Source organism: Coloeus monedula (genome assembly GCF_965178545.1).
Source record: "Coloeus monedula genome assembly, chromosome: 2".
Taxonomy (NCBI): Eukaryota; Metazoa; Chordata; class Aves; order Passeriformes; family Corvidae; genus Coloeus; species Coloeus monedula.
The window spans coordinates 33922932-33948121 of record NC_138782.1 but is presented as its reverse complement, the minus strand read 5'-3'; the positions used below and the strand labels follow the sequence as shown (position 1 = coordinate 33948121).

Genomic DNA, 25190 nt, shown 5'->3' with positions numbered 1-25190 from the left:
TTGAATTTTGGAGAGGACTGGATAAATGATTGCTTAACCATTATGTAATATCATTAATCATTCCTGCATTCTGCAATATTGGAGCTATGTAAGAGCAATGAAGTTAAAAGCAACTTTTAAAAAGCCCTTCTATTGATCAGTAATGTTTCTGAAATTATAAAATAAGACCTGCCCTTTTTTTTTTTTTTTTGGTAAACTGGATTACAAATATATTTGGTTGGTTCCTCTCAAGTTTTCATGAAGAGGTTCCGTAATTCAATACTGTTGCAATATAAATGTCGTAGGAATTATTCTTTAAATTTCTTCTACTGGATATATGTATCTTTATGGAAATAGTTCTCTTAAAGTTCATAAAATGTGTTAATAAAACATGAATGTGACAAAAATTTCTGAATTCCTCAGCAATAAGCAAGGAGATGAAAATTTGCATTCCTGTATTACATCCTATACAGTTTATAGTTTATATTATATGCATTTCCATTCCATACATGTAATGAGAGAATAGAAGGCAGGAGTCTATTTCCATGTTTACAACAGGGCTGAAAAAACAGGAGTTCTTTGGTTTCTGTTCAGTTAAAATGTTTAATTAATAATGTGTTCAGTTAGGGTGTGTTATCTGTGCTCTCATGTGATGTCAGTGTGGGCATACCCTGTGCTACTAACATTTAATAGATTAATAAGAAGCAAACAAAATGCTACCACTGAGCACCACAGGGCACCTCAGCTTCACATCACCTAAACTGCTTTACCAATAATCAGTAGCACGTGGCTCTGGTCAGTTTTAAAGATGCTGCCTTAGAAACCATTCTCACTAACTTGCCCTGCTGTCTGTAAAATTAGGTTGCTTTAGGTCATGAATGACAAACCCATTCAAAAACCCTGGGAGGAGGTGATGGGAAATGCAGTAGAACAAATATGTCAAATTCTCATTCGTTTAAAATATTTCCTAAATCCATACATGACTGGGTTATCCTTTTCTGTGCTAATGTGAAGCACAGGTAATGTGAACACAATGATGTGTGTTCAGGTGGAGGTGGTACGATAGAATCAACTGGTGTAAAAGAAGCATGAACACTCTTCAAAAGTAATGGTCAACGTAAAACATTGTTTGATCTGAGCTTTGAACCACTGCTATTAAATTCTTGTCGTCTTAATCCTGAACTGAAGCAATGGGAAAAAATGGGGGAGACCACCCTCAGTTTTAAACATTAAGAGAAAATCTGTTATCAGGATCAATAAAAAGGCAGACACCATCTGCAGAACGACAAATGTGTGGGTTTGCTTGGATGTAAGGAAAAAAGATTTAAAGCATAAAAATGTTGAACCAAAGCTGTGTCTGAAACAGTCTTGTTAAAATCCAAATTAACTCCACAGACCAACAATTCAATTGTTTGCTGTTGCACATCTTCTTCGCCTAATGTTAGAAGTACTGGAAATCATCTTACTTTTTGATGATTTGTCCTGGTGAGTCCTCCAGTGAGATTTTTAGTGAGACAAAGTCGAAAGGAAAATATGTACATACTGACCAGTGTTTAAATGTAGACATATATGCAAATACTGATCCACTTAACTGGAACTTGTCCAACAAGGTGCAGCTTTTTTGGAAAGAGGACAGAGAGAGTGGCTGGTGCTTGACACTGGCTCAGAGATCTTCAGGAGGCTGCTGTATTGGCTCTCCTGTCTCCTGTAAGCCCTGGCCAGAGAGAGGTGATGCCGCTGAGCTCGTTCCCTTGACACTACATGGAATTTTAGACAGATTTGACAGTGCTGCAGGGCTTTGCTGTGAAGAACAACAATTCACTACTGAGAAGGGAGTTCCAGCAGTTCAAACACAACATTTTTCAGATGTAGAAAGATTTGTTTGTTTTCATACACACATGCTCTCAAGATCTTTTTTTCATTCCTCTTCAGCTCTGTTCAAGTTATTAACTGCTGACAAGAAATTCGTATCTCATAAATAATGCTTAAGAGCCATTGCTATATAAATTGAATGTGTTATGAATTGTGATGGGCCTTTTTGTAGCATTCTACGCCCGGAGCAGGAAGAACAGAGGATGTCATTTTCATTAATTTCTAATGAGGTGCCAATTAAAGCTAAGGAAGGAACTCAGAAGGGGAGAGTCACAGAGCTCCCCTGAATCCTGTGCCCTGGGGCTGTCAAATGAGTGTGCTGCCAAGCCTCCTCTGAAAGTTCCAGTAAATTACAAACTCATCCAGAGCACACACAGACAAATTCGGCTTCTCTTTGATCTTCAAAAGAGCAATTTGTAAGACGAGTTCTGAGCCTTTTCACACAGCAAACTGGGAGAAGTGATAGGAATTGTTAATTGCTGATGCACTTTGCAAGCTTCAGTGAGAAAGAGAAATTTTAAAATGAATTCTCATTTTGAGTCTCTGACAGGATAACCTTATATCAACACCACTAAAACAAAATCAGCTTCCTCTGAGATGTTTGTAGGTGACAGTGACAGTAGGCAGCTCCTGCAGACCACAGTGTTCTCTGGTTTGGGCTGGATGGACCTTCCAATAGTTTAGTGTCTTAAAATGGATAACGATTGTATTGAAATAATGTTTATTTAATACTAAATGTAGGAGGCAGTTTTATCATCAAAGAATTGCAGGAATCATAGTCTTCAAGTTACACTCTCTGACAGCATTTCTGCATGCAGTCTGAAATCAACTGCCTGTGATCCTTGATCTGAAAAGGAAGTTGTTGTCTCAGTGGTGTCATAACTAGGTGGTTATCACAGACTTGCTTCAAAATCAGGGGCAGTGAATGTGTGAGTGGAAGTAGCTATAAAACACTGAGTTCTGGAAATGTATTGTAAAAAAAGGCTGGTTGGTTAGTTGCAAATTACACTATAAATTTCTAGGCCTGCTCTTAATGGCTTGAGTAGATGTATATTGCAATTAAATAAAGTTTTGTACAGTTTTAAAAGACACTGAGCTGTAAACTTTTCATCTACAGAAATTATTTGCACAGAAGGCCAAACTTAATTTTATGGAAGAGGCTTACAATTTTACAGTAAAAAGTAGTTCTGGTACCACTAGGTCTGTAAAGCCAACACACAGAAATCTGCAGTGATCTTGCTGTTGGAATTGCATGAGAAATATGAGGATATTCTAGATGATCGCTAAAGGAATTTTACATTTGTCATGTTAGATCTTCTAGTCAGCAATTAAAGAAAAATTAGTATAGTGCGCCAGCTCTGCAGGAGCTTTTGTGTAGAACAGTTTGCTGTTTGTAGGCCACATCCTGTGGGCACGTCTGTACCTCAGGCTCCACCTGTGTCTTGGCAGTCAGCGGCGTGGCCGAGACAATGGGCCCTCCAAAGTAAGCCTGGCTTTAGCTTCCAGTAGCAGTGCCATTTGTTTGTGTGCTTCTCAGACAGGAATCTTAATGTTTTTCATGTTCTTGGGCCAGACTAGATACTTAAGAGGAATGGAAGATGGTGAAACCTTCCAGCTTGATTACACTTAAAAAATAATTGCTCAGTCATGTTGCATTTTGATCAAACACTTGTTAGCCATATTTCTTGCCTGTGTGGTCAGGAAAGCTTTTCTTGGAATTTTCCTGACCTAGGTTATGTTGTAAGAAGCTACAGTTTCCTGGAATGCATCTGGCCTAACAGCTGTGCACTTGCTGCTGCTCTTGGGGGAGGCTGCTGTGAGCACTAACCTCAGGCAGAGGTGAAGGCAGAACGTGGCAAAAAAAATTTGCAATTTTAATTTGTGAGATGTTGGCAAGTACTGATGTTTGTCTGGTTTTTGATTGGAAGGGATGCAGTTCTCAAGTGGCCTCTACAGCAGTAGGACTTTGAGCCAGGAAACAAGAGTCAAACTTTGACACTCAGCCAGAGAACTGTCTCAGGGTGCTGAGCACCTGGAATTGAGGGTGGAGCACATGGGCCACCACAGACTGCTCCTTTAGAAGGGCATAAATTTCCTTCCTAATTACTGTGCTTATTTTTCCACAGCCTTGTTTTTAGTTCAGCTCTGTATAAATGTATAATAATCTGTTGAAATTTTTTCCTTGGTGTTACTGTTGATTTATTTTGTTTTGGTCTAAGCACAGGGATAAGAGGGAGAAAAAAACAGACTCGTATCAAGCACCAGCAGAAACAAAATACATCCACACAGCAGAGACTGTACCTATTTTACAGATAAAATGGCAGCAAGTCTCATTGTGATTGAGTAGTCAAAAAAGTGGAAGAAAAGCAGCTGCAGATTCTTAACTTGGATAACAGAACTGCTGGTCCGTAAACATAGGAGATGAAGCACTTGTTGGTATTGTGCCAAAATGAATTTGGAATGATTTGATTTACTCAGTTAATTTAGAAATAATTTTCAGAAAGACAGGAGGAAAGAAACAAATTTGAATAGATAAGCTGCTCCATCTTTATACAAAGTTGTCAAACCTATATTGAAACTAATGTTTCTCTTAAAACTTGGTAAAATATAAAATCATAGTTCCATTTCCATGGAACCTATTTTTGTGGAGGAGAATTTGTAATGGTGCTGGTTAATGTACTTTCTAGATGGATAAGGTTTATCTGGTACAAACCAAAATGGCTTCAGGGCATGATTTTGTCTTGGTACAACAGATGTACTTCATTGATTAAGATGAAATATGCACAGTGCTCCTGGAGAGTATGAGTCAGCCAGTTCAGTAAGAAGTATTAAAATAAATCTTATTAGTAATTGGTTACATACCCCTGTTCTGGCAAGTCCTACTGTCAGCCTGGTTAGATGTACCACATTCAGCTGTCTGTGTTGGCTGTTCGCCTAAGAGAGTTGCTCCCAGAATAGTTCTTTTGCTTCAGCCATTTCAGGAATGTCCAGCATCTTACCTTAAATTGCTGCAAGTATTAAAAAATTCCCAGCAAAACACAAAGCCTATTGAAGTTTGAATTTAAACTCAATGGGAGATTTTTGTTTTGTTGTATTTTATGAAGATGTTATCCCAAGACTCCATTTTAATTGACAGGGAATAGAAGCTGTTAACTAATGTTGGTCTTTCTGAGTAATATGTATTCTGAAAATACTGCAAATGAAGAAGTAGTTGATTAATTGGTGCATCACACATTCCAAGTGTAGGACTCAGAAAAATGCTTTAGTGTCTAGGTTTCAGAAAAGCTGTCCACAGCTTTAAAAGTGTAAATGGAGTTCATGCTCCTTATAATTAGGAATCATGAAATACTGTTTGAAGAGGCTCCAGTATATTCCCCCAGCTTGTTCAATTAATGTGGGTTTCTTACAGGATGTGCTGATTTTGATTTCTTCCATTGTGCTACCAAAAGTTCAGCAGTGTTGATTTAGTAATGTGCACTGAGCCTGCTCCTTACCTTCCTATAGTCCCAATCAGTCTATGGAATTAAAATGAACTGCTCCCCCTCTTAAGTCCTCAAGTTCTCCTTAAGTAAAACAAGTTAGCGTATTCCTTCTAAAAACAAAACAAAAAGTGGTTTTATTTTGACATTACTGATGTGAGAAGTCCTTCAGTATATAACTTTCAGGGGGGTTTCAAATGGAAGCTGCAGTAGTTGGTGAAAAATCAGCAACATGCAACATTGTCTCTTCTTCCCTACATACCTGTACTGTGGTTACAGACGAATGAAGTGTATCCATGGAGTGAAAGATGATGCAGTTTTTAATTGTGTGCATAAGAGACACAGGGTCTCGTGAACTTGAACATAAAAAACTGAGACTACCTTATATCTCTTCCAGTACCTTTAGGGAAGTAATTTGCTCAGTCTCTGAGTCATTTTTTTCTTACAAGAATAGGACAGATAAGTCCCCCTTAAAGGGAATCAAACGTGTTTGTCCATATGTTAACAAACAGCTACGCGCAGAAGAACTGATTCTGCTAAAGCGCTCGATATTTGAAGTAGACACAAAAGGCCCAAAACCACACCAAAATCATCTGACAAAACCTGAAGGAGCATTACCAGCTAGTTAACTGACCACGAGGTAAGGCTTAGGTAGGGAGGAATGTGAATTTTGTTGATGAAAGTCTAAACTGTTAACAGGAAGAAGTGGGGAAAGAACACAGCCACAACTGCTGCATCAGAACTGGGAGGAGAAGAAGGATATTGAATGGAATTGTCAAAATTTGCTTGAAAAGTCAGGATTCTTTCCAGGAACTAGAGTATTCTTCCCCTCCAAACAAAATAAATAAAATCTTATCTAGAGGAAAATACCTCTTGTGGTCCTAAATTACATAATTCAGTTATAAGAAGGTGTTAAAGGTAGGTACTGAGACTTGAGGCTACTTGCTTTGGATATTCTAAGGAAATAGGATGTTCTAAGGAAATGGCATTAAGATCAGTGTGCATCAGTTTTCACAAAAGTAAAAAGAATAGTATTGGTGGTCTGTGTGAGGGCTTTTTAGTATTAGGTATTACTGGCCTTGGAGCAAAGTTTCAAGAGCTGAAAAACTGTATCCATGGATATTACAATCACTAAGGAGTATTCGTAAGTTTTTAAAAGTAACACGTTTATTTACCATATCTTTATATGTTTTGAAATGAAAATGCTTACAGAGGTGTTCACAGCTGTTAAACATTCCTGAGGTGCTGAAAGTTTTCAAATATAGGCATAAATCATGTGTGAGTGTCCTGCCATATTCTGAACAAGCAGGAGCCAGGAATGTTTTGTAAGTCTACACCAAAAGAAAAAGAAGGGAAGAGTGGAAGTATACATTGCTCTAAGTGTTTGTTTTCCTTTGTGGTATAAATGGGGCTGCTGAATGGAGCTCTGTTTTCCTGTGATTAGAAGAAGAATTACTCTTGACATAGATTGCAAGAGGCTACAGTAATAGAAGACTTTGGTGGAGCAGAAGGTCTAATCTAAGAGACTCTGGACATAAGGTGTAAATGGGGAATGATAACATAAAACACATTTTATTTTGGTTTAAAAGAAGTAGAGCTGCTTCTCTCTTGTTTGGCCAGCAAGCCTAGCTGCTGTCAGACTGTAGATCACTGTGGTACAACCACTAGGAAGGTACTGAAACCCAAGGCATAAATAATATAACTCAGGAAATACACTCAAAGTCAAACCTGGAATCATATTCAGCATGCGATGAAGTCAAAATACATGCAGGATCCAGGAGAACTGTTAGAATTAATGCAGCACGTACTGGATGTTAGTACAGACCCTTTCATTATTCATTCCAGTTCTTTATTAGTAGCCTTATCTTTCCTGCATTTTCATTGGGCTAAACAAAATTACACACATACATTATTGAGCCACTAGGTATTGCTTGCTATTTTAATTAACTTCCTGGGTACACTTCAGCTTTTAATTAAATCCTCAGCTTCTGGGAGAAGTGTATTAGCTATGGGGGCATTGGTGTAGAGAATTCTAGAAGTATTAATGCTCATGTAGCTCTTTTTAAAGTGTTAAATACTGCACAAGTCCCTGCTCTGACCTTAGGATAGCTCTGTCATCCACCTGCCACTTCTCGGGACACTTTAATTAAAGTTTCACACTAAAATCTAGAGAATCTACACTACTCAAATCTAAATATGTTCAGTAGGAAACAAATGCCTCTTGATATGCTGGTATAACCTATGGAAAATCTAATTTTATAGCACTACTAACATTTGCAGTAGTGTAATCTATTAGTATGCATTACCTCTACTTTATTAGCTGTCTGCTCTTGGACTCTAGGAGGCCTTTTCGGCATAATTCTGCTTTTTTACTGTGCATTCTGTTCTTTGGATTCATTTTCCCACATATTATGGGATATAGCCTTGTGAAACTAGGAATGATTTGGGAGGTGCAGTATTATTTCAGTGTGTTCTTGGTCCTGCAAACGTGGCAATGAATGTTCCAAGTGTAGCAGTGGCACTAATTCCTCTTGAATACATCATTTCAAAATCACACAGTTATTCAAATAAGGAAACTTTTCACCTACCTGAAGTCTAAACTCTAAATTTTGAACCTTGTTTTTCTTGTCCCTCAAATAATTTGGTCATTAATGTTCACTATCTGACACCTCTCTTGATGCTGTAAGTTGTTGGGAGCAAAATGGTTTCTCTAAAAATTCTCTTGTTAAATTAAAGTTTAACCAGTTTTGGTTGTTTGGGGGGTTTTTTCCTTGCCATTGTGTTTCAACAGTTGCACAAGCCTTTGGTGAAAAATGTTTCAGTTATATCGACAGATTACATGACAAATTAAAATGCTAATTTCTCGGAAGTTGCATCTGTTACCACAGGTGAACTGAGACCAGAGCCCAGTTCTGCAGAGAATTCACAAGAGCAGTAACCCAGCAGTTGTGGCTGGAGTCAGTTTGTGGTGTCACAGCTGCTGCTTGTGCCTGACGCTGTGGGTGGCAACTGAGACCAAAAATCAGGGACAGTGTGTAAGGTCAGAAGGGGAGCCTACAGATGACACTGTCACCGCTGTGTGAGTCAGTGACCTCTGAGGTATGAAGCAGTTTGGAAGTGAACATTGATTGCATGGTGTATCTGTGGGAGTAATCCTGGGCCTGAGTTGCTCTGTTAGTCTGTCCCCAGTAGATGTTGGCCTTAACTCACAAATCTATAGTGGGTGAAGAAGTTCTGATGTAGAAGTGTTTACTCTCAAATGTGTGAGTTCAGTACAGCAAGAAAAATATCTGGTCCAAATCAAAAGATTTAACCACGATTTTCTTCTGGTACATGATGGAACTGAGACACAATCCTGACTGAGACCTACAGTACTCAGTCAGACCTGACCCATAGCAAACATTTTTTAATGGCAGCTTACGATTACAAAGTACATGTGCTGTGTTTGTGGCTTTGATTCATTAGGGATTCTCTGAAATTCAGAAATCATTTCCTGAAAACCTCAGTTCTGTTCCTAATCATGCTCCATACTGCTCTGGGGTTAGTGTTCACGAGAGCAAAAGTAAGAACTGAGTCTAGAAGAGTGCCATATCTTAATTTTTCCCAATTCAAATACACTGTCTTCAAAGAAACAGGAGGAAACTTTGAGTTGTTCTTCTTTGTTCCAAAGTCAAGGAATAGAATAATGGCTTATGTAGAACCTCCTTAAAAATTGTTGATTCAAAAAAAAAACCCACCCTAAAAAATCTGCATGTGCTCTGTCCTCAAGTGATACAAATTCTCTGTTCAAAATTTGTCACATTTAATGTAAGAAAAAATAGTTTGACAGCTTTCTGTGCACGTAGTAAGATAAATAGGAAAGTGTATTTGCAATCAGCATGAATTGGGATAAAACGTAGTTTGTTTACAGGGTCTCCACAGTGCCAAACTGCATCTCTTGTGTGCTCCCTAAAGCAGCTTCCCAGGCTTATGATCTTAAAGAAAATAGACAGAAAACAACTTTGAAACACAGGTTATATGTGACTAAACTTGGAAATACAAAGTCTTTTCCTTGCAGTCTAAAGAATTTTTTGCATAATCTTTAACTATACCTGGCCAGTGGCTGTTACAGTATTATGTCCTCTCTCTTCTGTATACAAGTTCTTCCATTCTTTTCTTGGGCAGTCCTTTCCACAAATGCTTTTTCTGTCTCTAATGCAGATACATACACATTGCTTTACCCTCTTTGTGGCAGAGGGCAAAATAGAGGAGGAAGGGAAAAAAATTCTTTGTTCCCTTTTTTTCTTCTAAGCATAAACCCAGTTGTTGAAATATAAAATGTATCTGTAGGATCTCTTGAGCACTCTAATGCAGCACCAGAGATATCACAGAGCAGTCGGCTTCCAGCATGAAACATGAGATCATCACTGACTGAGAGCAGTTTGGAAGTCCCAGAGTGCCCGTCCAGTCCCAGGGACAGTTGGCAGAGTAAAAGAAACATTCTAAGGTGTCTTACACCACCTCTTTCCTTTTCCCTTTTTGATTCAGATATTGATCACTTTGGTAGTCGTAAGTATTAGTGAACTATATAAAGAAGAAAATACTGGAAACTAACTTGGAGTGATCGTAGCAAATGGTTAGAAAAATAAGTTAATAGGAAAAATACACTTCATCCTGCTGTATGTTTTGTGAACCTTTTGCAGCTGTGCTGTTTGTGAAGGATCATGGAACTGAAATGCCTCGAGAGGGCAGTGCTTAAGACAATAGGAATTGATACTTAGAGACTTCTGACTTTGAGCACCTAGAGGTTAACAGTCCCCATCCTCTCACTTTGGAGTGGAAATTAAAGAAAGGACTGCCTCAGTTTTGTGGAGTTTTAATAAATACATCTATCTGGTTAAAAAGCTTCATCATACTGTGGTTTGCGCCCCTTTTCCCTTGGAAATGAATGACAAGATTCCCAACCAAGTTATTCTGAAATACTTATTACTTAATCATAATCCACTTGCAAAGCTGGGAAAGAGAAACAGGGGAAGAGTTCAGTTCACTTATTTTCAAAACCTCATTGTTTAGCTTGGTGGGATTTAGTTTGATTTTATAGAATATGTCAGTAAAACTGAAATTTCCTTGAATTGTGTAATGAAAGCTGACAATGCTAGTACAGAGCATTCCCACAGAAGAGAGAGGTAATGAGAGTATATGCACGAATGGAGCCGTCTAAATGAGAATAAAATAAACTATCAGCAGACTAGAATATATTTATATTGCCAAAACGGTGCATACAAGCTGCACTGGAAGCTTTGCCTGGCTGAACTGTGCATATTCCCATCCTTCTATGACTGCAGGTTTTTGTTAAAAAACCTCCAAAACACAGGGGAGGAAGCTGGATCATACTGCAGTTCTCAGGTAGTCAAGCCTTTAGGATCTTGCTTTGTATCTTGGTAGCTATTTGTTCTACTCTTCCATTCATTTATTCCCTATTTCATGTCTTTAAAAAAGTATTTCCTTCCCACACTTCCTTATAAATAGTTTTATTGTTAATATAATTTGCAACACATTAAATCATCTTTCCAGTTGGGTGGGGGAGATGCATAAATACTGTTTTGGGGATTATTAGACACTTTCAGTGAATGGCGTGCAGTTGTTCTGAACAGTGCTGCAGCCACATGATCTCTCCTGGCTCATCTGCCTGGTTTGGCTGTGCTGTGTTATAGCCTGCAGATATATTCGTTGTTTAAAGAAATGTTAAAATCTGTTCTTGGCCAGAAATCTGCTTAAGGACTCATACAATACCCTGTTAGATAATACACCTTTGGTAGAGAATTTTTGCAGCATCTTCAACTCTTAAGTCACAAGGCATTTTTAAATTCTGTTTGAACATCCGTTGATTAGAATTTCAAATTTGCAAGAGAGGTAAAATATCTTGTGAAGGATGTGAAGAAGTCAAAGCACACAGCACAGAATTCTGCACAGGATTATGTCTGTGTCATTACTTGGACTACTTTTGAATAGGTTTTGTATAGGTCTCTATACAAACATAATTTGTTTATTAAATGTGGAAATGGTGTAAGCTGCAAGTTCTGACAGTTCCAAACTTCTTCCTGTTGACTTGGGAATGAAAATGATAAGTACTGATCCTGGTGGCCAGGTAGGATGATTTTTAAGTATCAGAAGCTCAGGGTTTTATGGTAACGTTGACTTCACTTTCTTTTACCTTCCAGTGGGAGTTACTTTGAATGAATCAGAAGGGGTCACTGTAGTATAGAAAGCTAAACCATCAGAGCAGTTGGTGCCTGCAATGAAAGCATAAATGTCTGGAGTGAACAATTAAGATGATTGATGGTAATTGGTAATGAAGGGCTTTGTCTTTCCATGGCAGGCATGATACTTGAATGGCTGAGCTTTCAGAAACTCAAAAATGCACCAGTGCTCTTGAGTGTAGCAATGAAGAAAAGGCAGTTGTTTTTCATTACCCACACACAGCAAACTGTAGGTCTGTGATGCTCTGGTCTGGAATATGCAAGCTTGTTTTGTTTTCTGTTCTCTCCAACATCCCTTTCCCATCAGGTTCCTCAGGAATGATGAAAGCAGCTTCATAGTTGCTGGTGTGCAGTCTTGGGCTTCCTTTGAGTGACCCCTCTGTAAGGCAGGGATGGTGCTCTGCTTTATGGCTTTAGCCATTTTTGGTCTGGCAATGAAGTGGAAGTGAAGTTTTTTATGATGTATTGTGAAGAAGTTTCTGGGGTGCTCAGAGGAGCTCAAATGTTTTGAGGCACTACATAATGTTTTTCCAAGATGTTTGCATTAGAGACCTGAGGAGTGGGTGATTCATAGTTCACTTCTAACATCAGAAAACAACATTTGCAGTGCCGTGAGATGTATTATTACATTTACTAGATTGAAATCTGCTGTGCCGGGAGTGAAAGTCTGGCATGTTTTAGGTTGATGACTTGGGTAAACGAACTTTAGTTGGCAGATGGATTCCCTTTTCCAATGCTCTTTCCCCTAGCAGAAAGTTATTTATTTTGTCTTTTAGTTATAGTGTGCTAAAAGAAGCATTTCTGCAGTAAATTCCTTTAGGGGAGACAACCTGTATTTGATACCATCCCATAATGAACTTAACAGCAAATACACTGCAGGAGCTCATTTCTCTAACTTACTTTATAACCATAAAAGCAGAGTTCTCGTGAGAAGAGGTTTCACCTCTAAATATGGATTGGCTTTAGGGATCAAAATACAGGTGCATCTATTGGCCTTCTGCCCCAGCACACACAAGTTAATAATGGAACTGCTGTAAGGTCTAATGGCCTTGATATGACATCAGGCACTTGTGCATGTGCAGACCACAGGATGTCCATTCTGATTTTCAAACCACTGAAGAAGCAAGGAGTGAATATAGCAGTAATAACTTAATTGAATATATCCACTCTGAACTAATGAAAAAAATGTTCAGAACTACTGTCACTCAATTAGCTGCTATATAACAGTGTTTTAAAGGCCTTTAAATTTTAAAACCTACAAAAATACAAGTTCCAATCTTCATAGTGACTTAAGCATTTGTGGCAATGAGACTAAAGATCTGAATTCTCTTTTTGGAAATGGAACTTCCAGGAGATCTGCATTGCTAATTCAACCAGAATAGGCCCCCTTCCATAAATCAGCCAATATATGCAGAACTATTTTCGTAGCATTCAAAATGCGCTTGGGTATTCTTTCATTAGATACTACCTAATTAACAGTACATATTTAAATATATATATATATTAATAACAGGTTTAGGTCATTTAGTTGCTGAAATTAGAAATATTATTCCCATACTTTGGGAAAAGTGAAAGTCACCTGCCATTCTTTTGTGGACAGTTACTGAAATTCTGTTCAGGAATGCATTAAAAAATCCTCAACAAACAGAAAAAAATGTGTCATGTGGAATAAATGGAACATACAGTACAGATTATCCTGCGTGAAAACAGGTGCTCTATAAAGAACTAAAAGGTGTTCAAAAATGAAGTAAAGATAGGGCAAAGCACAGGATAGATGGAATTAGGGGTGGCAGGGTAGAAAGGAACGTCATGAAGCTGTGCTGGTCTGCACAAGGCTTTTTAGAAGGTGAAGAGATGGAGCAATTGAAAGGTCCCATTCAAAAGTGATAAATCATGGTGCATAAATACTTCCGTACTAGATGTACAGAATTGTCAAAAGGGTCTTGCTGAAGTAGTGCAGAAGATTGTATAAATTTTCAAGATCTCTTTTCAGTAACATTAGATAGCATTTCTGCATAGGCTTGTTAAACATTTGGAAAGGATCTGTAAAACCATCAAGATTTAAAACCAGTTTTTATCTAGAAGGGACTGAGATGCCTCCTGCCCAGTCCATATCTCCAGGGTGTCTTACATCTGCTTCATACACATTCATTGCAGACAAGATGATGAAGTTGGTTTTTGAATTCATCCAGTCAGGTATTTATGTATTCTTGTACCTGCAGCGGACATTGGCTCAGCAATTTGAAATCTTATTTCAAGAAATAAGGGAAGCCTTCAGACCCTGCTTTCTGTGAGAAAGAACTGAGTGAAATGCTTGTTCAGTATTGGCATTATAGTCCAGGGATGTTTTCATTTTAACAATCATTTTTGGCACCTCAGGAAAGATATTTGTCACATTTGAGTGTGGTATGACCCAGACTGAGTTTGAAGCGGAGGCAATGATCACAAGGGGTGAGATACATATCAATTCAATCTGCGAGTTTCCATCCATATTTCTGAATCCTATGTACCAACACAGAAAACTTGTCTTTTTTGCTTTGTTCCTAGAACTGGGTTTCAAAGCCAGCCACAGATAATAGGCATGTCTTTTCATAGCTTGGTGCTACTGAAACAAAGAGCAAAGATAAATCAATTTTTCTTCACTTTTTAAAAATAATTCCATGTATGACACTTTTTCCTTCTCTGTTTTCTTAACAATCACCCTAATATAAAGGTAGCATGTTGTTCCCTCCTGCAACTGATGTGTTATAGAGTCCAGGAACTTGAATTACTTCACACACATACCCTCATATATTATGTGTGTGTTTGTATATATGCACTAAACACTCTCTCAATCATTCACTCACTCATTTTTATCCTTTTCCATCTCTCAAATGTCATAATTTTGTGGGTTTAGTATCTTTTGAGCATTCGAGGAGCAGCAGTAATGTAAAGCATTCAAGTAAGAGGCAGAGTGTAACTCTTTGCGCCATCAGGCAGGAAAAATATCCCAGCACAGGCGATATTACATGAACCATACTTGCTTTCATACAGTGGACTGGTGAGCCCTGTAACTGTGTGACTTTTCCCTCCTGTAGCATCTTAATGCTACTTACTGCTATTTAACATTCATTTTGGAGGTGGAAATTGGAGGCAGTTTCTTTACTGTTATACAAAGTATTAGGGACAAAGAAGAAAAAAGCTGATTTCCTTTGTAAACTAGAAAGTGGTGGTGGCTGTGGCTGATGCCCTCCTCACCTGCAGGGAAAAGTACTGGCATGTTTCTAAGTCATGTGCTCCCTGAAAGCTGAGTAACACTGAGGAGCATTAGACAAAGAGGCAATAACCTCATCTTCTCAGCTACAGAGCAAAGTGATGTGGCATGACAAGTCCCTGTGTCAAATGCCTGTTGCCCCCCGTGGTTAGTGTCAGAATGCTTCATGGGGAGAAGCTTCTGAAGACTGGGATAGCGAAGGAGCAGTGAACTCCTCCTGCAGTCACTGCCAACGCTGGCAGTGAGGAGGAAGAAAAGTGCTTAAATTTAACAGTTCTGACTTGAAAAGCTGCTTAGGAGCTCACCCTGGAGCACCACAGGCATGAATTTCAGAAATGACAACAAAGTCCACTTAAAAGTAGGAAGGATTTCAGCGAAGGTGATTAAAACCCAAAAGCCATTACCTTTGTTACTATGTGGGCGTATCTAGCTTAGATGATTTTGGAGGTTTCCTGTATAAGATGAGATGATGGCAAAAGACCCCACAAATCTTGTATGACTTGAGCTTTGGTACCATGTTGATAAATTCTCAACAAAATGCAGTAAATGATCAAATATTTGTTACCCTGTAAGGAAGATAAGTAAAAGCTTTAAACTGGCATTAATTTTTGAGAACTGAGTAACCCTCCGATGGGTGGGGATCACTCACTTTGGTTCAGGTGAGATCCCACCTCTGTGAGCAGTCCCTAACTGTGTGTCTTTTCTCCCTCTGCGGCAGGTTACGTGTTCTGCATGTTGCACCGCCTGCCCGAACAGCACGACTGCACGTTCGACCACATGGGCCGCGGGCGCGAGGAGGCCATCATGAAAATGGTGAAACTGGATCGGAAAGTAGGGAGATCTTGCCAACGTATTGGCGAAGGATGTTCCTGAGTGCAAGACTGCAACCAAATGCTGTTCTCTTAGTTCACTAATGTTAGCCTTATTTAGGACAAAGTCAGCCAGACACCTTGTACTAGGCAAGTTTCAGACTACAGCCAATCAGTTTCCTTTCTTTAGCCAACCGTCCTGGTACTGTAGTTTAGGGATTGATGGTGGTTGAAATCGATCTCTGGCTGGTTACTAAGGTGCCTGCTAGCCACCGTATAAAAATAAAACATGAAGAAATATTATTTTTGAGTATGGCTAGTGGATTTAAACAAAGCAAGAAAAATCCAAAGGCTTCTGTTATTGCTGGAGTCACTCTAAAAGCCTTATGCTGGAAACATTCCAGCTGCAGAGTTAAAACAAATAGTTGTATAAAGCTGGTGTAAAAGTTTGCTATGCACATGGCTTTCGGACAAACTGTTTAATGTGCAGCCTTTCACCTCTTCACTGCTACTGAATCCTGAGGAGGTGAAATACTACTTGGAGCAGCAACTGCAGCTCCTTAAGCCCAGAAGACCTGACTGGTCACTCGTGCCTTCATCGCGTGTGGCTTTTGAGTTAGGCAGTGTCACCAGCATCAGGGATTCTGTTGGGGTAGGAACACCTTTCTGGTTCTTCCCAGGAAGCCAAAAAGAAAGGGGGACAGAGATTCTTATGAAAAATTTTTATATGTATCTTACTATAAAGAACCTATCAGGGTTTTTTTTTTTCTTTTTTTTTTTTTTCCTTTCTTCTCTGTTAAATTATGATCTCTCTTTAAAGCCAACTCCATCCTGGAGCAGTAAATGGTGCATACTTTTTACATGGCATCCACAGAGATTCTACGCATTGTGTGAACAGATTCCACATACCTTGAGCAGTGCAGCCGTTCCCACCGGCCGAAACCTGATTGGCTCTTGTTTGCCTTTTGCTAAGTGCAGGTATCTGATAATTGATCAAATAAGGCTAATTCACAGCACAGTAGCCATGGCTGGATTCTACAGACTGACTTTCTGTAGCTAGACTTACATATTGGGGAAAAAAGGACATTTTGTAGCAAACGGAATTTGGTAACAGTATTGGGGAACAACCTGTAAAACAAACACCCTTTGTCAGAATGAGTTTGTGTTCCTCACATTCAGAGTGTCAATGAGATAATCAAAGGGGCTCCACCAGCCCTCCTTCTATGCAGCTGAACGCGCCCACAAAAATCCCTGCCCACAAAGCAAGTATAGCAAGTGGATGTGAAAAGCATTACCTGGATAGAACGTTCTGGATGTGGTTAGACCCGTGGTTCTGTGTTACGGTGTGTCATGCTGAGCTGAGCCGAACTGCACCAGCTTTGCCAGTTTGGAAACATAAAAGCAAACATATCGTAATCGGGCTGTCTCCTGCTGCACACAGGGCTTATGCAGGTAAAAGGATTCCTACTGATGTCACCCAGCTTAATCCTGAATGAGTTTTAACTTCTCAGTCTATTAGTAAGTTATTAACAAGTGGGTAAATTTGTAAGAAGACCTGAGGGAGGGAAAGACTTTGTCTCATCTTCAAATACTGGGCAGATCTGAAACATCGGGGTGAAGTAAGCTTGTATGTCTGTCATCTTCCATTCTACTTGTTACAGGTAATTAACTCCTTATAGGCCAAATTATACTGTTACTTTGGTAGCCAGTTAGGAACATTTAACAGTGAGACAATTAAAACCAGAATACATACATACATATATATATATAAAAATATATATATATATAATGTGTCTCCACACACACTCAGCATTGGACTGTATTAGCATTAATTAACCATGAAGCAAGTCAGAAGTGTCCCATCATTATAAATGCAAGCGCTCTGGAAGACAAGCTGGTTTTTTCCCTTGTTCTTATTGAAGAATATGAAACCAGCAGCAAAAGCTTCTGTAATGGGCTGCATTTTCAGAAAATGGTCCTGGTGAGAGGGACTGTCCAAGGATATTATTTACATTTGCCGTGAGGAGTTTAAGAAAAACATGGATTTTGGCGGCTGCTGTGATACGCACTTTCTTTCCTACAAAATCCTATCCTAGCATTTGATGGGCATTCTGATTGATACACAAGACTTTTCTGCATTAATACTGAAGATGCTATTTTGTTCCTCCTTAATATTCTCTTTAATCTCGTTACAAGTGCACAGACGGTTTCAAGGTGGCTCTTGAGAGGACACTACTTAAAGTTCATGTGAATTATGGACAATGTTCACTTTAAACAAAAAGTTGGGGAGGGGGTTGTTCCTTTGCAGTATCTGTTCTGTGAAGTTTGTTAAACGTAAAGAAAGCTTAAGTTCTTGTATCTTAAAAGAAGATCTTATTTAACCCTTTTGTGTTCTAGATTTACTTACACATGTAGCCTAGAGCTCAGTTTTAGTTTAACATTGTGAAAATATTAAAAGAATCTTGTAACTTTATTCTTTTTCCTCATGCTAAAATCAAATTAAACCAATCAGATTAAAGTTTGAATTCCTTTCTGCCTGTTCCAAGAGATCTTGCTATTTTGCACCATTTCTACTGTAAATTCATGTAAGAAATATGAACAGGGAGAAGACCAAGGTTAGGTCAGTAACTTCAAGCTGAATGTACAATTGGTGAAGAGTGGACAGGATTTTCTGCAGGTTTGGAAGGGAAGGATAGTATTTCTGCTGGGTTTGAATTCAGGGGTTTGTTTTGTAAGCAAATCTACTGCAGCCAGTTTGGTCCCTTTAACTTTGAGGTTAGATACAGTAATCACATGAATAAGTTGTTCATACTCAAGTCAAATGCATACTGTACACTGTATCACTGCCATTAAAATGTCTTAAGTGTTCTTTCATGCACTTGGACAGCTTCACCTAGAGTAGCTGTATTCCAAATCAGAATGGGCTGTATTCATAATGGATAAACAGAAGAATAGCTATTGTTTCTTAATAGTTTAGATGCTGAAGACACAAGGCTAATATTAAAACCCCACAATTTACTATATTAGAGGGAGAGAGAATGTAAAACTAAAAATTTTAAAACAATTTTGAAAATTGTTTGGAATTGAAATTGTGCCTGATTCATGGGACACGTACACCCATTTTTTCCCTCAAATTCATGTGGTACTTTCAGTTATAAAACCGTGCATGATTCTTGAACAAGATGGCTGTGTTCTAGTAAAGGTAAGTTACATAAAACAGCTCTGCCTTTTCATCCAGTTTCAAACCTGTGACTAGGTGTGAGCTAGGGCTCCAAGGTAAAATAAGAATTGCCTGGGAATGTTGCTGTGTACCTGTTTCTGTTTCAAAGCAGCTCTGTGTCTTGACTGAGCAGCAGCACATCTGTAACGTGAGGTACCTGAGAACATGAACTGCTCTTCAGTACTGTCCAGGCAACACACAGAAAAGAGTCCTGGTGCAATTCCAGCAATCCAAAAATGGTATCTGCTTTTATCAACTCAATGACAGGTGATAAATACATTCAAAACTTGAATTTTGCATGACTTTTCTTTTGAATAAATTGTAATCCCCTGGCCTAGTGAATACAATGTCCTCTTTATATTTAGCTTTGTACTCACTGTGGTGCTCATTCTGTAATCAGCAGTCCTTCTGTGCTTATGTTACAATTTAGATATAAATCTCTAGGGGATAAAATAACTTTTTTTAAAATCCTACAGTGATTATTTCAGTACAAAAACTCACCAGGGAGGTAAACTGATATTAACTGTGTCATAAGAGTACAGATTTTACAACAGACTCCAAGAAGCATGCCAGTGAAATATCTGACAGCACTTGTCCTCACCGTTGATGTGTAGACAGTTAAGTGCCCTGACAAACTGTAGTAATATTCTCTTTGTTGTATTGTAGTTACTGATATTGTCAGTCATCAGAGGAACGGCCAAGAGAAAGTCTAAGCAAAGTAATCCCTTAATGTAACAATGAGCTTGTAGCCAGTTCAGGCTGGATATAAATTTATATTCTCCTGGAAGATTTTATGCCTAGAAAACCAAATGGAAGCATTTAAGACTGCACTGTTTACAATGAACTGTATTTAGTGGCACTAGATGTTTAGCTCATTACTCAAATACCTGATTAGAATTCTGCATAAAGAACAAAAATAACACGTGTGGTTCAACACAAAAGCTGTGGTGGCAGGAGCTGCTGTGTAAGGATGTAGTTTTAGTGTAACCAGTTCATAAGATTACGCTTAGTTAAGACTGTGTCTGTACATACTTTACTACACAAAGGACCACAGTGAAAAAAGAGTGCATAAGATTAAACTGTTCAAAAGTAGCTGCAGTGCACATTTTACATGGTGAACCGGTGCAGTAGTGGGCTTTATTTCTCACTATCAGCAGCTGTTTTGGGAGAACAAACTTTACTGCTGCTGGAAAGAGCCACTCTTAAGTAACAGTCCTGAAATACACCAGTGAGAAGGACTCTTCCTCATCTTCATTCATTTTTCCTTTTTGTTGAGGCAGTCAGCATGTGCAGCTGGGCATTTGAAAGCAGTTCTGCTTGAATGTTTCTCTTTTTGGCTTTTCAGTCTTCCCCACCAGCAAAAAAAAAAAAAGTATCAACTTTGTTGTTCTTGCAAGTCCCTGCATGTTAGTTCAAGCAGATTAAAATATGGATGTTGGTCTACAGAAGTGATGACCTTGTATTTTACTGCAGTGACAGGCTGTTTCTTCAGTTAACTGAAACATAATGTAGACATGATTTACCTGTTTTGGATGTTGGGCTGGGGGGGTTTTTGAACTTCAGTTCTATGATTCTGTTCACTCACACCTTCCCATAAACTCTGCCTGCCTCATCTTACACTCTGAAGTTGAGCCAGGACAAAAAAAGGCATGAAAACAGGAGGCAGAGGATGCAAAGTGACAAGTGCTTAGTGATCACATCCACTTTCTCTTGAAGTCAGATCAGATCATAGAAAAGAGGCAGATAATTACTTGCCAAACAGCAACAACTTTTTTGACTTAGTACTACAGAAAACCATTTTGCTTTGTGACTATACCTGTGTAGAGTTTGTCTGAGTCAATTCTGCAACAGACATTATATGCAAAGAAAGGAAACAGGACCATCATAATAAGAAAACATTTTTGATGGATTATTTAGTAATAACTACATATTTTGCTACTGGACCTTCCTATTTTGCAATATGCTGCTATTTTCTTTGGAAGAAAACCAAGCAGAACTTTATAAGACTAACTGTAAATGATTTCAAATTCAATACATGCATCTGAAGCATTAGGAAGAGATTACTGAAATTATATATAGTTTTTAAAGATGGTGATGATGACTGCATCCTCTAACAAAAGGGTTTTGTTCTTCACATAGTAGCAAGTGTTGATGGCAATGGTTTAACCATAAGCAGAATGTTCCTTTCTGCTAGGTTTGTGCAAAGCCAGTAACATGCAGTAGGATGCTGTGAGTTAATAACTTGTAGCACGGTGCAGTGACTGTGTAAGTAATAAGAATAAAATTATAGAGACCTACTCCTGTCTGTGGCTCTCCCTTCACATGAAAAGACAGGTAACACCCACTCTTTCCTTGTTGCTTAGTCCCCTTTATTCTTTTGTGAGTTGCAGAAGACACCTTCCTTCCCTCTACCAGCATGCTCAAGGAGGGTGGAAAAACAAATTCTAACTAAAGGGTTTTTAAGGAAAAAAAAAAGTTGATATCTCTGAAGGCAAAGTATTGAAGTTATCCTCCGTATCAGAGATGCAACTCCAGAAAGAGCTCTCCTTAGAGTTCTTGGAAGGAACACTTGAAAATTTTGAGATGTTTTTTCCCCCTCTGATTGTTTAGGATCTCTGTGAAGCAAAGAGCTAATCCTTTAAAAATCCTAAAAAATAAAGAAAAGCACAGCATTGTATCTTCCTTTGAAAGGGGCCTGCATGATCAGCACTGCTGCTTTAAGCCAGCTCAATGAAAGGTTCATTGTTGACTCCTGAAATGCTCAGTCTCATCTCTCCACTTTTCAAAGGAGCAAATAAATGCAAGACTCTTGGAGGAGGGAGGAAAGAGTCTGAGCTAAAGCTGAGCTAAATTCATTCTAGCGATAATGTCTTTTTTTTCCCCCCACCTCCTCCTTTTGCAGTGTTTACACTACATTTGCTTTAGATTCCTGAAAGCTTCAGCTACACCAGTTTCAAGAGAAGTCCTTTAACACACTGCATTTAGCAGCAGCATGAGGAAGATGATGAGCTCTAGTAGGTTAAAAAGAAAATTAATCACTGTTGGTCACCAAAACTCTTGTCCACACTAGAGTGTTAAAAGCATGGCTACCTGGAAATGTTTTACCTGATCCACCTGTATCAGCTTTGCATGAATCCTCCTTTGGGTAGTCTGTCACGTGCACAGCAGCCAGAGGTGTGACCTTTGTCCTGTCTGCAAGCAGACTTTGCCCTTTGTTACGCACACCCACCCCAACATTTGTATAGATAGAAATACTCACCAGGCAAGCAGCAGTTAGTTACAAATTCTACAGCTATACATCTGGTTTTAAGTCTCTCTGTATACCCCTTGTTTTCTCCTTTTGACTGTTTGGTCTCAGGTCCTGTCAAAAATAATAGTTCCACATGTATTTCCTGTACATGGACCCATATACACATACATCTCCTGGGACATCAAATGGCTGTAGCAGAATGATGCTGCTGGAAAAAGCCAGCTTTCACTTCCTGCACACCCACATGTGTATTATCAGTCCTTGTCTGGCTTGTCTTCTGGGGAGATGCAGCTTGTCCCCATATCTCGATTTGCCTGTTTAATAGTAGCTGTAGTTAAATCATTATCAACCACTATAGACTTAGTCCTGGAACCACCATGATGTTCATTTGCAATTCCACTAAAAACAACCCCCCTGAGCACGCAGGAGGTTTGAGTGACTGCCAGCAGTTCTGATCTTTCTCCACAGCATGTGCCCTGCTGTCCTGTGGGCACAGAGCTCTGAGGGATGACGGGAGTGTGCACGTGTGCAGGATCAGCAAGGTGATGCTGATTGTATTCCAGCTGCAACTTTAATAGAAATACTTTGCCTCTGAGGCAGCAACTCCTGCTAAATTAGTGGGAGCAGGTAAATACGTGCTATTTGAAACTTACTATCCAGTAAATATCTATTTATCAGCCTTTTTCAGCACCTCTGCCAGCCTTCATTTCTTTATTTGCTGATTTCTGTAGGCTTTCCTCCATCATCCCTTTTACAAATTCTCCCTCATCGACTATGATGCCCACTCCTACATCAAATTGTCCTGTTCAGAGACAGTCTCTGTGAAGACAGCATAACAGTAAAGATGATCACATATCTAAAGGTGCTGGGGCTTGTATTGCCATCTGTAATGAAAACATTAATTTTTAAATGTTAAATGACTGCTGTTGTTTAGTATATAAAACTCCTAGAGCTGCCTTACTACACTGTAGCAAATAACATTAAGGCTGTATTCTACTTCCAGTTCAAACCCCTTCTTCCTTGCTCTTAACTCTGGACTTTCTCAATCTGGGGAACCTTAGGCTAGCTTGATACTGCAGCCACTGGAGATACACAGGCAGTGTTTGATAGCACCTCTGCAAGTACCAAGTATCCATCCAGACCAAGAATAAAAACTTGTCTGTTTGTTCTGCTTTAATTCTTTCTCTTGTTAACCCAATATTGTTATTCTGTGGATAAAATACAAAGCTATCACTCATGTGCCAAGTAATGCTAAATGTTTATCAAGCACAGTGATTGATTTAAGATTTTTAGCATGTGGTTGATACTGTGGGTTTGTTTGGTTTCTTTACACCAAGCTTCATGAAGACAGTGCTCAAGTGTTAACAACTACTGGAACAGGCAGATCTGACTGGTGTAGAAACCACGGGTCAAGCAGGCCCAAGTCAAGACTTCTTACCATGAAACAGAACCAGTTCCTTGCCTTTGCTGTTCTCTGTGTGGAGAATAAAGGTAAAGCCAAGTCTGCTGCCTCAGCTGCATTCCCTGTGCCAGTTGTCCCCTGGCTCAGCAGCTGGAGAGGTGCTCTGTGCTGCTGCCCCAGGCCCTGGGAGATCTCAGGAGTCACAGAACCATCAACCATGAGTCTCTGAAGGCAGTAAAGCGTGTACATTGTACATCCTCTATCTAACCATGTTTGTTCTGTGAAACAATAAAATAATTTATGAAGAGATGTGATGTATTAAAAGAAGACAGTGCTGATCTGCAGTGGAATCGTGCGTTCTGGGGTGGCTTACCAGCTTTTGGCTGGTAGCAGTAAGGTAGGTAAGGAAATTCAAAAAGCTTATGTGGCTTAAATCACTCCACAAGAAGTGAAACATATTAGGTCTTATGCAGTCTGCATACATCCAGCAAGGCAGAGAGATTAATGCTTTTATTTCACACCAGCCCTGATTCAGCCACTTAACATCAACACAGATCAGTTTCCCTCAGTCAACATTCAGCATCTTTCCAGAGTAAAAGCAAGGAGGATCAATCATTTTGAGAGCAGTCCACAGATAAAACATCAGAGTTAAATATCTGCTATAAGGATTACACAGTTCTGTGTAAAGCGTAGCAAAATAGAATTCTAATACTGAAAGCATTTCGAATACAACACTACATTTCTGATTTCTCAGAAAGCTCCATGGGAGCCAAGATTGGGGCATTAACAGCAGAAAAAAACAAAAGGCAATAGGCTTCCCGCACCATATAATTCTTCACGGTAAGACAGTCTGACCCTTGCTGTTCTTACTGTTTATGGATTTCTTGGTGTAATTTTCTGTTTGAGAGAGCTTAACTGTGAGCTACAGTTTGTGGATACTGTGTAATTCCATTGCTAGATAACTGCTACTCCAAAGTGTGTGAGAAGAATGAAAGCACTAAGCCTTAGAATGTCTAGCTTTTGTCCTTTATTTTTGGGCACGTGTCTAAAGGGTTGATCCCCTAAATATAGAAAAAACAGGCAAATTTAAAGTTACAAATTTTTCCAAGGGACCTGCATAAACTTCCTGCACAGATTTCATCAGCATGTTAATTGGGAGCTGCCAGGTAAACAGTCTTCAGTTTAAAAAAAGCCTCAGTGAAAAGTGACTCACTCCAGCCAGAGGAGATGCCATGCTTCTTTTCCATATAAATTGTCCGTGACTACGGGGGTCCCATCTGTGCCAGCACAGCCACACAAACAGAAGTACAGGCTTTGCACGCCAACTCTCACAATCCATGAAGGCGGCGGAACTTCAAAGGTTTGCAAGAGATAACAGGTTTACAGGATGCTGCTCTAACCATCTTTTGTTTTACTTCTCTGCTGGCACATAGGTCTTATGGAGAAGTGTAACAAATGTCTTTGTTTTGGTGAAGTGCCAAGCCAACTAAGACTTAAACACTGCACATACCATGCCCAAAATAAAAAGGATCTTTCCTTCTCGAGAATATGAAACCCAGTCACATTCCACAGTTGCGGTGGGCCTATGACACTCACAAGGGTGTCTCACACAGGCATTATTTCATCAGAGATGACAGACTATGCAACCTTCACCTGCAAGCACTTCAGCAATTAGTTCATGTAATTT

At 39.2% G+C, this 25190-nt stretch overlaps 1 protein-coding gene across 1 annotated transcript in view; it reads left to right on the top strand.

Moving 5' to 3' along the window:
• The window catches only part of ZFAND3 (zinc finger AN1-type containing 3), a 139450-nt gene extending 118441 nt beyond the window's left edge, over positions 1 to 21009 (top strand). The window contains exon 7 of the mRNA XM_082276994.1: positions 15541 to 21009. Coding sequence (XP_082133120.1) covers positions 15541 to 15695 — 155 coding nt within the window. The 3' untranslated portion in view covers positions 15696 to 21009. The remainder of the gene's footprint in view (positions 1 to 15540) is intronic.
• Positions 21010 to 25190: the final 4181 nt, after the last annotated feature.